We start from the raw sequence: 16,532 nt of genomic DNA on the forward strand, positions 1-16,532 counted from the left end.
CCGGGCGTGCCACATTTCCCCCCCCCCATGGCTTCCTGCAGCTCCCCCACCCCCGCACCCCCCCACCCTAGCTCACCTCCGCTCCGCCTGCTCCCCTGAACAAGCCGCCGCTCCGCTTCTCCCCCGTCCCTCTCAGGCGAGGGAGAGGCAGAGCGTTCAGGGGAGCAGGCAGAGCGGAGGTGAGCAAGGGTGGGGGGGGTGCAGAAAGTAATGTGGGGGGGGGGTTGAGGAACCGCTCCCTGCCCCAGCTCACTTCCGCTCCACCACCGCCGCCTCCCCCAAGCGCGTCGCCACTTGGCTTCTCCCCCCTCCCTCCCAGGCTTGCCGCACGAAACAGCTGTTTGGCGTGCAGCAAGCCTGGGAGGGAGGGGGGAGAAGCGGAGCAGTGGTGGCGCGCTCGGGGAGCAGGCAGAGGCAGAGCGGAGGTGAGCTGGGGCGGCAGGGGCACATTTCTAGGGGCGGCGTGGCTGGCGCCGGAATGATGCCCCTAGAAATGTGCTGCTCCAAGCACCTGCTTCTTTTGCTGGTGCCGAGAGCCGGCCCTGGCTGCAGCAGGTGCAGTGGCACCGAGCGTCGTGGCTGGCCCAATGGTACCAGCGGGCACTGTGGTCTCTGGCTCGCTCAGTGGCCAGAGCTTTGGAAGCACCATCGGCCTCCCTCTTCAGATCCCCAAGGAAGGAGTCGGTAGGACGTGCATCCTCGGCACTGTTCCTGGAGTCCAACCAGGTGGCAGACCCTCCGGTGCCGGCCAATACCCAGAGCACCACACCGGCTTCTTCTCCCCGCCCGGAGGAAGCGATTGCAGCCCTGCTCCCCTCCTCCCCGCAGGACGACTTCAGGGCCCATGAAGAACTCTTAAAGAGGGTGGCAGCAAGCCTCCACCTCCAGCCAGAGGAGATGGAGGAGCCCTCAGACTCCCTGTTTAACGTGCTGTTCTCGTCGGCACCGGGCAGGGTGGCCTTGCCTCTCCATGAAGGGGTGGCTAAAATTTCAAATGCCCTGTGGCAGACACTGGCCTCATTGGCCCCTATCTCTCAGAGGGCAGAACGCAAGTACTTTGTACCCACTAAAGGGCATGAGTACTTGTATACCCACCCAGCGTCCAACTCCCCGGTGGTCGAGTCGGTCAACCACAGGAAATGGCAGGGTCGACCAGCCTCAACCCCAAAGAACAAAGACTCTTGGACACTGGACTCTTTCAGAAGGAAAATTTATTCATCCTAGAGCTTCCAGTTGCGAGTGGCAAATCATCAGGCTCTCCTGGGCCAGTATGAATTCAATCGGTGGGGCTCCCTGCCCAAGTTTGAGGACTCCCTCCAGGAGTGCGACAGAAAGGAGTTCAAGGTTCTAGTGGAGGAGGGGGCAGCAGCCGCTCGGGCGTTCCTGCAGGCAGCCTCGGATGCTGTGGATACGGCTGCACAATCCATGGCCTCCGTGGTGTCGATGAGATGGGCATCATGGCTCCTGCTCTCTGGGCTTTCCAGCGAGGCGCAGTCCTCCACGCAGGATTTCCTGTTTGATGGGAAAGCCCTGTTTGCGGAGGAGACATATACAAGGCTGCACGGCATGAAAGACTCCCACACAACCCTCCAGACTCTGGGCCTATATGTACCGGCTCTGGCAAAACCTAAATTCAAGTCGCAGCAGGCTCCCACCCAGGCTGCCCTCCCGAAGTATGAGACTGCCCACAAGAAACAGTGGGACTATAAGAGACGCCCTCAGAGGCAGTCTCAGCCGGCCCCCCAGCCTGGCTCCTCTAAGGGCAAGCCGGCGGGGAAAAGGCGCTTTTGACGGGCCACTCGGTGGCACCCTGCCAGTCCTCATCAGGGATCCACCCTCAATAAAGCTCCCCTTCTCCAACCCGTTGTGTGCTTTCCTCCCAGAATGGTCACAGCTAACCTTGGACCAATGGGTCCTCAACACCATCTCCTGGGGTTAAACCCTCCAGTTTACTTCCTCCCCACTCAAAATCCCCCCAATTCTGTCCCTCTTGGGGGAATCCCTCGCACGAAGCTCTGCTCGAGCAGGAGGTGGGGCGGCTCCTAGGACTAGGAGAGGTAGAGGCGGTGCCCAAGGAGTTCATGGGCAAGGGGTATTACTCCTGATACTTCCTTATCCCGAAGGCCAAAGGGGGAGCTCAGAGCCATCTGGACCTGTGAGGTCTGAACCAGTACATGGTGAAACTCAAGTTCCACATGGTTTTCCTGGCCTCCATCATCCCCGCCCTGGAGTCCGGGGACTGGTACACTGCCCTTGATCCATAGGACACATACTTCCACATCCACATATTCGAGGGGCTCAGGCACTTCCTCTGTTTCATGGTGGGACAGAATCACTAGCAATTCATGGTCCTCCCATTTGGTCTGTCCACTTCCCCCAGGGTATTTACAAAATGCATGACGGTGGTAGCAGCCTACCCAGATGGCGGGGGTAGGGGGGATCCAGATATTTCCATATCTGGATGATTGGCTGGTCAAGGGTACCTCCCGGTCACAGGTGAGGGATCACGTGGCGCTCCTACTGTCCACAGGCACTGCCTTGGGCCTGTTGGTAAACAGCACCAAATCCACGTTAGTCCCGGTCCAACGCATAGAGTTTATCAGGGCGCTCCTGGACGCAGCGTCGGCCACAGCCTCTCTCCTGCCAGACAGATTCGAGACCCTGAAAGGTCTCATTGACTTGGTTTCAAAGTTCCTGGTGACAACAGCCAGGGTTTGCCTGCAGCTCTTGGGTCACATGTCAGCGTGCACGTACGTGGTCTGTCACACCAGACTCAGGATGAGGCCCCTCCAACTCTGGTTGGCGTCGAAGTTCTCCCAGGCCACAGACAGGATGGAGAAGGTTCTCACCGTGCCGGACTCTGTGATCACCTCCCTACGGTGGTGGTCCACCCCAAACAACATGCTCCAAGGGGTTCCGTTCAGGGACAGGACCCCATCATTGGAGCTTATTCAGCTTATCCAGCTTATTCTTGACTACCTCCTCCACCTGAGAACCCAGGGCCTGGCACCTTCATCAGTCAAGGTGCACCTGGCTGCCATATTGGCCTTCCATCTGCCAGTGCAGGGGCACACGGTATTTTCCCATGCTATGACTGGCTGGTTCCTCAAGGGGTTGGACTGTCTTTCCCCATATTCTAGACCCTCGGTCCTGCAGGGGGACCTGAACCTGGTGTTGGCTTGTCTCACAGGGCCCCCTTTTGAACCAGTGGCCATGTGCTCCTAGTCTCACCTCTCATGGAAGGTGGCCATCCTGGTTGCAAACTTCTGAGCTGCCGTACATGGTTTTTCATAAAGATAAGGTCCAGCTCCGCCCACACCCCACATTCCTCCCGAAGGTGGTCTCCGCTTCCAACATGGGTCAGGACATTTTTCTACCGGTCCTCTGCCCCAAGCCCCACATGTCCGATGAGGAGCACCGTCTCCACATGCTCCATGTGCGACGGGCTCTGGGTTTCTACCTCGAGCGGACCAAGCCGTTCGGAAAGCCCTCACAACTGTTCGTCGCCTCGGCCGATCGCATGAGGGGCCAGCCGATTTCCGCTCAGTGGCTTTCCAATGGGATCACTTTGTGCATCCGTTCCTGTTATGAGCTGGCAGGTGTCCCCCCACTGCCCATTGTGAGGGCACACTCGACTCAAGCGCAGGCCTCGTCGGCTTCCTTTATTGCCCATGTCCCCATTCAGGACATCTGTAGGGCTGCCACATGGTTTTCAGTTCACACGTTCACCTCGCACTATGCGATTGTCTCCCAAACCAGGGATGATGCTGGGTTCGGCAGGGCTGTCCTCCATCCTGGGAACTTGTGAACTCCTACCCACCTCCAACAGATATAGCTTGGAATTTCCTATTGTGGAATACACGTGAGCAATCGCTGGAAGAAGAAAAGACAGTTACCTTTTTCATAACTGGTGTTCTTCGAGATGTGTTGCTCATGTCAACTCCACATCCCGCCCTCCTTCCCCTCTGTCGGAGTTGTCTGGCAAGAAGGAACTGAGGGTGGGGGTAGTGTGCAGCTCCCCTTACACCGCGCCAGGCAGGTGCCACTCCAGCAATTGCGGGGGGCGCTCCCCCCATATGGGTACTGCTGTGGGGGAAACTTCCGGCACTGGTGCACATGGCGAGCACGCACACCTATTGTGGAATAGACATGAGCAACGCATTGGCAGAGACTCCGCCGATTAGAAGGCATGAGATGCACTGTCCTAGGGATGGGGGTTCCATGACCACCACTCCCAAGAGGAGGAGGCGGGTGGTGGTGGTCGGGGACTCTCTCCTCAGGGGGACTGAGTCATCTATCTGCCGCCCCGACCAGGAAAACCAAGAAGTTTGCTGTTTGCCAGGAGCTAGGATTCATGATGTGACAGAGAGACTGCCGAGACTCATCAAGCCCTCAGATTGCTACCCCTTCCTGCTTCTCCACGTGGGCACCAATGATACTGCCAAGAATGACCTTGAGCGGATCACTGCAGACTACGTGGCTCTGGGAAGAAGGATAAAGGAGTTTGAGATGCAAGTGGTGTTCTCATCCATCCTCCCCGTGGAAGGAAAAGGCCTGGGTAGAGACCGTCGAATCGTGGAAGTCAACAAATGGCTACGCAGGTGGTGTCGGAGAGAAGACTTTGGATTCTTTGACCATGGGATGGTGTTCCAAGAAGGAGGAGTGCTAGCAGAGATGGGCTCCACCTAACGAAGAGAGGGAAGAGCATCTTCGCAAGCAGGCTGGCTAACCTAGTGAGGAGGGCTTTAACCTAGGTTCACCGGGGGAAGGAGACCAAAGCCCTGAGGTAAGTGGGGATGTGGGATACTGGGAGGAAGCAAGAGCAAGAAAGCGCGAAAGGGGCGGGTTCCTGCCTCATACTAAGAAAGGAGGACAAACAGCAAGTTATCTCAAGTGCCTATACACAAATGCAAGAAGCCTGGGAAACAAGCAGGGAGAACTGGAAGTCCTGGCACAGTCAAGGAATTATGATGTGATTGGAATAACAGAGACTTGGTGGGATAACTCACATGACTGGAGTACTGTCATGGATGGATATAAACTGTTCAGGAAGGACAGGCAGGGCAGAAAAGGTGGGGGAGTTGCACTGTATGTAAGGGAGCAGTATGACTGCTCAGAGCTCGGGTAAGAAGCTGCAGAAAGACCTGAGTGTCTCTGGATTAAGTTTAGAAGCGTGAGCAACAAGGGTGATGTTGTGGTGGGAGTCTGCTATAGACCACCAGACCAGGGGGATGAGGTGGATGAGGCTTTCTTCTGGCAACTAACGGAAGTTACTAGATCGCAGGCCCTGGTTCTTACGGGAGACTTCAATCACCCTATCTGCTGGGAGAGCAATACAGCGGTGCACAGACAATCCAGGAAGTTTTTGGAAAGGGTAGGGGACAATTTCCTGGTGCAAGTGCTGGAGGAACCAACTAGGGGCAGACCTTGACCTGCTGCTCACAAACCAGGAAGAATTAGTAGGGGAAGCAAAAGTGGATGGGAACCTGGGAAGCAGTGACCATGAGATGGTTGAGTTCAGGATCCTGACACAGGCAAGAAAGGAGAGCAGCAGAATATGGACCCTGGACTTCAGAAAAGCAGACTTTGACTCCCTCAGGGAACTGATGGGCAGGATCCCCTGGGAGAATAACAAGAGAGGGAAAGGCGTCCAGGAGAGCTGGCTGTATTTTAAAATATCCTTATTGAGGTTACAGGGACAAACCATCCCGATGTGTAGAAAGAAGAGTAAATATGGCAGGTGACCAGCTTGGCTCAACAGTAAAATCCTTGCTGATCTTAAACACAAAAAAGAAGCTTACAAGAAGTGGAAGATTGGACAAATGACCAGGGAAGAGTATAAAAAAATATTGCTCGGGCATGCAGGAGTGAAATCAGGAAGGCCAAATCACACCTGGAGTTGCAGCTAGCAAGAGATGTTAAGAGTAACAAGAAGGGTTTCTTCAGGTATGTTAGCAACAAGAAGAAAGTCAAGGAAAGTGTGGGCCCCTGACTGAATGAGGGAGGCAACCTAGTGACAGAGGATGTGGAAAAAGCTAATGTACTCAATGCTTTTTTTGCCTCTGTCTTCACGAACAAGGTCAGCTCCCAGACTGCTGCACTGGGCAGCACAGCATGGGGAGAAGGTGACCAGCCCTCTGTGAAGAAAGAAGTGGTTCGGGACTATTTAGAAAAGCTGGACGAGCACAAGTGGGGCTGGATGCACTGCATCCGAGAGTGCTAAAGGAGTTGGCGGATGTGATTGCAGAGCCATTGGCCATTATCTTTGAAAACTCATGGTGATCGGGGAAGGTCCCGGACAACTGGAAAAAGGCTAATGTAGTGCCCATCTTTAAAAAAGGGAAGAAGGAGAATCCTGGGAACTACAGGCCAGTCAGCCTCACCTCAGTCCCTGGAAAAATCATGGAGCAGGTCCTCAAGGAATCAATTCTGAAGCACTTAGAGGAGAGGAAAGTGATCAGGAACAGTCAGCATGGATTCACCAAGGGCAAGTCATGCCTGACTAATCTAATTGCCTTCTATGACGAGATAACTGGCTCTGTGGATGAGGGGAAAGCAGTGGACGTGTTGTTCCTTGACTTTAGCAAAGCTTTTGACATGGTCTCCCACAGTATTCTTGATAGCAAGTTAAAGAAATATGGGCTGGATGAATGGACTATAAGGTGGATAGAAAGCTGGCTAGATTGTCGGGCTCAGCGGGTAGTGATCAATGGCTCCATGTCTATTTGGTAGCCGGTATCAAGTGGAGTGCTCCTAGGGTCAGTCCTCAGGCCGGTTTTGTTCAATATCTTCATTAATGATCTGGAGGATGGTGTGGATTGCACCCTTAGCACGTTTGCAGATGACACTACACTCGGAGGAGAGGTAGATATGCTGGAGGGTAGGGATAGGATACAGAGGGCCCTAGACAAATTAGAGGCTTGGGCCAAAAGAAATCTGATGAGGTTCAACAAGGAGAAGTGCAGAGTCCTGCACTTAGGACGGAAGAATCCCATGCACCGCTACAGACTAGGGACCGAATGGCTAGGCAACAGTTCTGCAAAAAAGGACCTAGGGGTTAGAGCGGACGAGAAGCTGGATATGAGTCAACAGTGTGCCAGTGTTGCCAAGAAGGCCAATGGCATTTTGGGATGTATAAGTAGGGGCATTGCCCTCAGATCGAGGGACGTGATCGTTCCCCTCTATTAGACATTGGTGAGGCCTCATCTGGAGTACTGTGTCTAGTTTTGGGCCCCACACTACAAGAAGGATGTGGAAAAATTGGAAAACGTCCAGCAGAGGGCAACAAAAATGATTAGGGGACTGGAACATATGACTTATGAGGAGAGGCTGAGGGAACTGGGATTGTTTAGTCTGCGGAAGAGAAGAGTGAGGGAGGATTTGATAGCTGCTTTCAACTACCTGAAAGGGAGTTCCAAAGAGGATGGATCTAGACTGTTCTCAGAGGTAGCAGATGACAGAACAAGGAGTAATGGTCTCAAGTTGCAGTGGGGGAAGTTTAGGTTGGATATTAGGAAAAACTTTTTCACTAGGAGGATGGTGAAACACTGGAATGCGTTACCTAGGGAGGTGGTGGAATCTCCTTCCTTAGAAGTTTTTAAGGTCAGGCTTGACAAAGCCCTAGCTGGGATGATTTAGTTGGGGATTCTGCTTTGAGGAGGGGGTTGGACTAGATGATCTCCTGAGGTCCCTTCCAACCCTGATATTCTACGATTCTATGATTCCATGATCTCGAAGAACACCATTTAGGGAAAAGGTAACTATCTTTTATTAATGTTAACACTGGGAGCAGGAGTGTGGCGGGGGTGCTAAGAAAACAGTCCCTTATTTTTAAAATACAATGTTGGCAACTCTACTGCCAGGCCAGAACTCCCCAGCACTTCCTTACAGTCCCTGGCGTCTGTGCCCCAGCAGTGCTGGTCCCATCCTTTCCCATCACTGTCTTCAGGAGGGGTAGATATAGGCAGATCCCCTGCTGTTACAAAGCAAACTAATCCAAAAGTTCATCCCTGTTCTTGTTTTCTGTTGTATTTTGCGCTGGACATCCAGGGTTTGTCTGCCCTCTATCCTGGAGAGCCGTTAGAGTGCTGGCATCCCACAGCGCCAGGAGCCTCAGAGCTGAGTGAACAAGAGGGGAAAGGATTCTTAGTCAGGCTCTTTAGCTGGTTTTGTTCACACCTGTCACTTAGATTCCAGGCAAAGAGCTGGGCGGGGTGGGAAAGGGAAGATGTGCTCTGTGTTCAAGATTCTAGACACACAATTGCGTGACTGAGGTTTAAGAAATCTCTCACTTCAGTTCTCTGGTGCTCCAAGGAGACCTCCAGCAAACCAGAGAAGACCAGACTTGATACTCCTAATATTTCCAAGTAGCAGCAGCAGCAAGGCCCCTTTATTTTAACCCCCTCAGGCTTTTGTTACACATTCAGAAAGAGGCCTTTGGACAGTGTTCTATTTTACTGGTCACTTCTATGGCAGAATCCAGGGGACATGGGCCTGATAAACAGAGAGAACCTGGAGTCAGAGATGCAGACAGGGAGGGAGCACCCAACTGTCTGCCTGGCAGGACTGTTCCACTTGGCAGGAAGATGAAGGACTCAGGCATGGGAGAGAAACAAGATTATCCTAGGGCTGGAAGGGAGAGTCAGTCTCCCCAGAGCTAGTGAGGGGATAGGGCTGGGTTGGGAAGAAGTCTGTTTTGGGGAAGTTTGGAGAGAGAGGCTGTCTGGGGGATCAGGAGAGAGGGGGATCAGGAGAGAAAGGCTGTCTGGGGGAGCAGGGAATCAGGACTCTTGGACTTCACTCCCCATCAGCTGCTGCTAGTTTTGTGGCGTAACCGCTCTGTATCTGAATTCACCACTCTGTGAAGTGGGAGTTGTGAGATTTAATGCATTATTGTTTGTAAAAGGCTTTGAGATCTCTGGGTGCTTTATAAAAAAGGGCCAAGTGTTGTTATCAGAAGGGTGAATCTACCAGATAGATGCGGAGTATTGAGCAACACTTTACACAATGCAACATCTAAGAAAAGACATTAAGCAAAGATCCTCAGAAAAAAGCCACTAGCCTAACTAATGTCCAGAGAACTTGCAAGAGACAGATTCTCTCATGCATTCTCCTCTGCTTGCAACCCTCTTGTTTCCCACTGCCTAGCTTCTCAAATGGTTCCATTCTGTCTATAACCAGCACAGGCTCTGCAGACTGCTGCACACTTTAAGCAACAAGAAGCATGACAAAGAAAGAAACTACATCTAGTACTAAAGACACATGGCGTGGGATTTCAGCAAGGGGAGGGAAATCTTGTTGGATAGGAGCAATAAGTGGTGATGGTAGGAAATGAGAGGTAGCTGTATGTGGAACAGAAGCCTTGTGAGTGTAAGAAAGCTGGGAGGCTTTGGGAAAATTATGTTTGGGGTGGAATATCAAGGCCCCACACACTGGAGGCACAGAAAGGGAATACGATGATCTGTCTTCACCAGAGATGCCTTCACTAGTCACCACTGAAGAGCCATTAGAGATTATTAGGCAAATGATCACCATTTGTGGAAGTTCCTAAATATGTTTTTACCCAGCAGACTTGGAAGCAGTTGTATGTTTGTAAAGATAGCCGATAAAAGCTCTGGAGGAGCTGTCATCAACTTGTGGCTCAGTAATTTGTGCTTTGAAAAGTCTCTAAAGACATATTTACATGAGACCTCAAGAGCTCATTTTACCACCTCTCATATACAATTTATGTAATTATTATATTGCATATAATTATTTATTTGCATATATTCTATATGATTATTTGATTATAAGTATTTCTAGGTCCTTAAAATCTTGGGGATATTTACAAAAATGATTGAATATAAATTCCTTCCAGAAAAGGGACAAAGCTCTAATTTCTTCCCCTCACTTCCAGCTGGTATGTATGTTTCCCCAGCAGGTAAAGCGTTAATGTTAAAACACACACAACTTAATTAGTTCAAATTAACCAAATTAGTTCAATTGATATTAACACCCACTAGCAGTTTTTTACACAAATCACAGTGGCAAAGAAATGCCGAGCTTTTGATGCTCCACCTTTAATTCCTCTAATTTAATGACAGGTTTCAGAGTAGCAGCCGTGTTAGTCTGTATTCGCAAAAAGAAAAGGAGGACTTGTGGCACCTTAGAGACTAACCAATTTATTTGAGTGTAAGCTTTCGTGAGCTACAGCTCACTTCATCCAGCTCACGAAAGCTTATGCTCAAATAAATTGGTTAGTCTCTAAGGTGCCACAAGTCCTCCTTTTCTAATTTAATGGTTTAACCCTATAGGATAATAAACATGGCTACTTTGCACTCGGCTATTGCTTTCTATTTGTAGCTCTCCACGTGCTTTATGTAGCTAGATCTACATAATTATTATTATTTTACATTATTTTCAGAGATGATAGAGAGGTTACTAGTCTCATTTCACAACTGGTGAACATACACAACTCTCACTGAGGTCAGTGGGAACTAAGGATGTTCAGCGCCTGTGAAAATCAGGCCACTTGTGACTTTAGACTGTAGTCCATCAAAGCAGGGATGGTCTTTTTTCTGTGTTTGTACAGCAACCTGAACAATAAGATACCAAACCCAACTGGGGGCTTTGGGCACTACCATCATATAAATATTTACTACTGTTTGCTACTGTGACTACAGGTCACACAGGAAGTCATTGGCAGAGGTGAGACATTAACTCAGGTGTCCTGGCACCCTAACCCAATACACAATCTAACAGATCACAGCTACAAAGGAGTTACCACCTATGAGTGCTGCACCAGACGTGTTTTATGTCAGGTGAACTTTGAATTCCTTTGGTTTGGGTTTTAGTCTTATAACATCATTTAAATGTAGTTTGTGTGTGTTTCTTTCCAAAAGCTAGAGGGATGTAGGATCCAGTCCTGCAGTACTTTCTCAGGAAAAACTCAGCAGAAGCTTTTGCCTAAAAAGAGCTGGGCCCTTACTAATGCTGTATATTTCTGTAGGGTGCCCAATGGCCTTGGAGGAAGGGGGTTGAGAAACACTGATAATGGAAATAAAGAAAGTACACAGAAGGAGAAGAACCAGGTGAGGGGTCACACAGCTTATGTCTTTCAGATAGTGCAGTAGTATTTGGAAATGTAACTGCATGTAAGGGGGCCAGAAACAAGGTGTATAGAGAGGAGGAGATGATTTAGTGGAGACTAGCCCCACTTATGGCCTTTTCTCCTTTGATTAAAAAAAATTAAGAACACATTCTTATTTTAAGTCACTCCTGCCTTCAGAGTGTGAGTGTTGGGAGAGAACATCAAACTCATGTAACACACTGGTTCTGTAGGACATGTCCCCTTCTAGTGGCTGGCCTACATAGGGATTAAAAGCCCACTACTGCTACCAGTTAACAGTCAGCTCAGGTGGTGGAGACGTGATTTTGGTGCAGAAGGTTCCCAGCTTCTATCTCTGCTGGGTGTCCCATGAATAGAGGTTATTGCACCTGACAGGTGCTGGATGGAGAACAATGGAAGTGATGTCCTCTGTTTGCAGAATGTGGACCCCAGCAACATGACCTGACCCTCACCTGAAGGCAGTATCTCTGAGGGAATTCGGCTCTGGTATCCTTGCTACAATTGCCAACAAGGTAGATTGTTGGGATGGTGTTTTTTGTTGCAGTCACAAATGATTAAACGGAGACCACTATTTTTACATGGACCACAGACCATTAGACAGATGGGAACAACTTTTGGTCACTTTGTACCCAAGCCAACTTCACTGGGGGCTGCCCAGAGTGAAAAGTCAGAACAAAAGGTAGCCAGTCAAGCCAAGCAAAGTTGACATGTATTGCAGGTGCCAAAACTTAAGGGTCTGATTTTCTGTGGTCTTGCACCTTGTGTTGTCATTTACAGCTGAGCCAAGAGAGTTGCAGAGTTGATGTAAAATCCTATTGTTCTGACAGGGTATCAATAGACACCCACTTTGCACAGGTGTCAGTGATGGAGAATCCGGCTCTAAATTCTTGACAGCTTCCTATCAGTGGAGAAAGAAAAAAAGGGAGTGCTCAAAAAAGTAGAAGGGTCCCTCTACACCTTGTACTACTGTATTCTAAAGAGAGATGTTTTCATAGGGTCTTTGCTATTTTGAAGACATTTATTATGTATTATTATGTAAATATACAATGCATAGGAGCATTGTATATTTTTAAGCTGTCAGTGTAAGAACCAGGTAAACCACCCAGACTCTAATTCTCCAAGGCCCTGCAGTTGTTTACACTAATGCAGAGTGGCTGTAGAATACTACTAACTGGGAAAGGCACCATTGTACACCTACTTCATAGACGTGTAAAGGACTGCAGCAGGGTCAGGGCAATGGAGAATCAGGCCCACAAAGAGCAAGGCCAAGAATTGTGTGTTTCTGCAAAGTTTTACAAGCATTCGAGGGATCATTGTAAACACAATTATTTCCAAATCCTGCAGCAAAGTTTCAGGGACAGTCAGGCATCAATTTGCAAAGTGCTGGTTAGGGGGTTTAGCTGTGTGACTCCTGTTGACTTTGATGAGAATTGCGCTGCCAAGCTTTACTCGCCACTTTGAAAATATGGGGTAAAAAGCATATAATTCTGTGCCTTAGGCTTTCAGGCCCTGTGATAACAGAGTACAGCACACATCAGTTGTTTAAGCAATAGTCCTCACCACTCTGGGCTCCACTGCCCTAACTTGAGATGCATTTGGAGTTGAAAGTGATACTTCAGAACATCCAGATGATTTATTTTACAGTAGATCAGGCATCAGCCATGATTATTCCTATTAGACAGTGCCCTTTTGTAGTGTTTAGTGGGTAGAACAGGGGAGTGGAGCTCAGAGACTTGAGTTGCAGTTCCTGTTGTGTGACCTTACACAAATTGTTTAACCTCTGTGACTCAGTTTCTCCACCTATAAAATGGAGATCACACCTACCTTCCTTTGTAAAGCACTAATGAAATGGAAGATGATATAGGCCCAATTCTGTGCCATGTAAGTCAAGGGGAGGCTGCCATTAAAAAGGAACGGGATTGGGCCCCATCTGGTTGTAAAATATTAGTAGAAATTATAACAGTGTTACAGCCTTCTCAGAGTGACACTCGTACAATGGAAATGCCATGTAATGTGAAAGTTCCAGCATGGTGCTTAATTACAGTTGCAGAACCCACTAGAAAAGGCAGTCAGCCAGACTCTGATCAATTACACTCAGGTAAATCTGGAATCATTTGAACTGAATATCCCACAGGTTTACTGTGGATAAATCTGAGGATAACTGTTGCAATTAAATCAATCCCATCGTCTGAATGAGTTTTGGGGTCACAGATTGGTGTTTCTAAGACTTTTTAAAATTTTGTAAACTTTAGCATTCTGAATTGGCGTGGAAATTTATTTTTCATGACCACGTCTTTGCAAACAGAAAACCAGTTAATTATTATTATTATCATCTAGTTTTGTCTTTATTAAAACTCTCAGTTGCTGCAGTCTATATTAACCTTCAACCTCTGATCAGACCAAACTGATGGTCAGACAGAAACGGTATTTAGTATATAAAATAACTGAAAAGAACACCTGTTTCACTTTATTAGGAGAATTGAAAAGAATGTTTTCTAACTTATTAGCAGATATTGCCCACCACTCAAATTAATTGGAAAGATTATAATATTACATTTTTAAAAATACAGATTATTGCCTAATCTCCCGCAAAAACCCATCCCAGCCACCCTAAAACAAATCCAGCTCTTTTTATCCTTTAAAGAAAGCCCGTTCAACACTTCCCCACACCCCGAACCCCCCCCTTTGAACAAGTTACAGGATAAGCTTTCAACCCAAAAGTTCTGCCAAAAGTTTCTGAAGTTAATTTAAAACCCCATGTTATTTAAAACAATAACAACCCCCAGAGCGCTATTGTTTGCTCTTTAAAAATCAAAATGATCCCCCCCCCAGCAATAAAAATCTAAAGTGCTCTGGGCGAGGAGGACCCTGGCTGGGAGAGACGTGTGAATGCCTTTTCTCCCCTAAAGTTTTTGGATGCATGTCTCCTAATGATGTATGGATGATATATTGCATTGTGGGTGTCAATATAAGTGACGGCCATATTTGCCGGTGCTGCTACCGCTGTAAACAACCCAAAGTGTCTGGGAGACACAGAGACGCTCCACGGAGTGTCGGGGCATTTCTCTTTCTTGCCTTTGCCATGTCTCTAGGAATGTCTTACAAGCCCAACCTGAACGCCCACCTCCCCGGGGCTTCCATCAACCAGGGTAAGTCTCCGACGGCAACTGGAGGGCAAGTTTCCCAGCCCCGTTTCGGAGGCGCAAGCAGAGCGCCGCGGTGCAGCGCGGATACCTGGGGAAAGCCCCGGACTGTAGTTTTTGTCCAGTTCTAGACGTAGGGTCAGATTCCCCGGAGCTGATTCATATCCGCCATTATTACTAATCACCCGCGGCGCGGCGCTGCCCTGCCCGAGGAGCAAACTTCGGCTCCCCCGCCGCCGCCGCCCCTCCCCGGGCCCCGCGGCGCCCCGCGCCCCGCCGGGCGCCCAGGTGCCGGCCGCCTCCGCGCGGCGCCGCTCGGTCGGTGGCTCTTTGGATCCGGCCGTTCGCTTTCCTCCATGATCGCCTCCCCAGGGCTGCTGATTGATCTGGATCAGGAATATTCTGTGCGCGGCTCAGCCGCGACCGCTGCTGGCGGGACGCTGCAAGTGCCTGGCCGCGCGCGGTGCGGGAGCCCCGCTTCCCTCTGCTCTCCGGGGCTGGGGGGCTCGCGCCCCGAGTGACCCCCCCCCTTTCTGCAGGGCTGCGCCCCGGAGCCGCTTTGAAACAGCCCCCTCCGCCCCGCCCCGAAACGGCCCCCTCTCCACCAGGGTTTGCCCTCAGGGGAGAGTCACTCAAAGTGCTGGAGTCTGGAGATTAGCCTGGGCTGGATAAGTCTCCCCCTACCAGCAGGAGACTCAGTTAGGAGCTTTGGAGAGCTTAATTTTTGTGAACGAGGGCCTCCTTTTTATTTCATTTTATTTTTTCTGTCAGTGCTTGTTTTTATTCCCCATCTTTTCCACCCCCTGCAAAGTTACTGGGGTGGAGTGAACTTTTTTATTTTCAAAGGTAACCGTCATTTAAAAAAAAAAAAAATTCTGCGGTGGACTTTGCTGCGTGTATGGGGGTGCGTGTGTAATTTGGAAAATTCGGAAGAAAGCAGCTGCAATTCACTGTGGGATATTTCAGACGATCCCGTATATCTGCACAAGACGGATATTAAAACAAAAAATGGAGAAGTTGTCTGTAACCGTTCTGGTTTTAACAGCTCGCTCACACATATAGTGTCTACAGGTCTGACATCAAAATATCAACAGGAAGAAATGTGACTAAAAAAAAAAAAAGGCAGAGAGAGAAGTTTTGATGTTTTAGAAGGCGGTGGAAATATACTTCAGTGGTTTTGCAGCACTGTCTGTCATTCTGTTCCTGGGGTATTGATGAGCTAAAGGGATTAATTACATGTACCCCAAAGAAGCTGATGACAATGACCGGCAATTATAGCAGATCTCATTTTGCTGTAAGGAATTGTCACCAGCTGACAGAGAAGAAATGAACTGCAGCCTTGATCCTGCAAACACCTACACATGAGAATAGCTTGAAGCATGTGAGTAGCTGACTTAAATGGGTACTCAGGTGTGTACAATGAAGCATGTAAGTATTTGCAGGATCATGGCCTGAGATCAGTGTGCTACTTTTTAAAAAAAAGCCAGGAAAAAGGCATGTTCCTGACTTCAGATTCTTGTGACATACTAAAGCAATGTCACCAGAAAGAACCAAGCGATGGAACTGTTCCTTTTTGTGTCTCACTGCAGCCAGTGTCTCATTCTCTAAAATACCTCCATAGAAGAGCAGGGACACTGAGCTTTTTGTTTTGATTTTTGGCTTACGTCATGGAGCGAGAGGAAAACACAAGGCTAACTGCACTTCAGATGAAAGCAACGGCTAAGACCATGGCAAACATGTTACTGAGACTATTGGTTTAAGTAACTTGGAAAGTTCTTTCTGTGATTTTTGTCGCTATCATTGTTCTGTCTATATGCTCTCTAATGATCCATGCCATGATTCAGGCTGTACGTTTCTTTCATTCAGTTTGTCCTCCTTTTTTAATGGCTTTTCAGCAGTCCCCTGTGAGGCTTCAGTGATCCCCGAACTTGTGCTTGTTTGATTCATGTTGTCCTTAACACCCACAGACTCTTTGCAAGGAAAAATATTTTAGTCAGTATCCAAAATGGGCTCTCTCTTTCTCTCCATCTCCTGCCATTATCCCTCATGCACCAGCCCTTCCTCTAGCTAGTGGCGATGCCAGCATGATGGCCTGAGGCCAAGGGAGTTAGACAAAGCATTCCTTGCAGGGGCACACATTGCATTCACAGTGATGTGATTACAAATGGCTTCCCTCCTTGCTGGACCCTAATTCTGAGTTTCAGGAGGTTCCTTCTCTATTGTGTTTAAATTAAATGCCACCAGCTCAGCTAGAAGTGGAAATCCTGGGTTTGCTTCCAAAC

At 49.0% G+C, this 16,532-nt stretch overlaps 1 protein-coding gene across 3 annotated transcripts in view; it reads left to right on the forward strand.

The window, feature by feature from the left end:
- The window catches only part of CDK2AP1 (cyclin dependent kinase 2 associated protein 1), a 34,041-nt gene that overhangs the window by 2,180 nt on the left and 15,329 nt on the right, over positions 1 to 16,532 (forward strand). Inside the window, exon 1 of one of the 3 annotated variants that reach the window (XM_073312998.1) lies at positions 14,028 to 14,256. The exons of 1 other annotated variant lie outside the window; for it this stretch is intronic. In XM_073312998.1, coding sequence (XP_073169099.1) covers positions 14,028 to 14,256 — 229 coding nt within the window. Of the gene's footprint in view, positions 1 to 14,027; positions 14,257 to 14,821; positions 15,632 to 16,532 lie in introns of those variants that run through there. One more of the 3 variants, XM_073312999.2, reaches the window with a different exon arrangement.

The sequence above is a fragment of the Lepidochelys kempii genome, chromosome 15 (genome assembly GCF_965140285.1).
Source record: "Lepidochelys kempii isolate rLepKem1 chromosome 15, rLepKem1.hap1, whole genome shotgun sequence".
In the NCBI taxonomy this organism is placed as follows: domain Eukaryota; kingdom Metazoa; phylum Chordata; order Testudines; family Cheloniidae; genus Lepidochelys; species Lepidochelys kempii.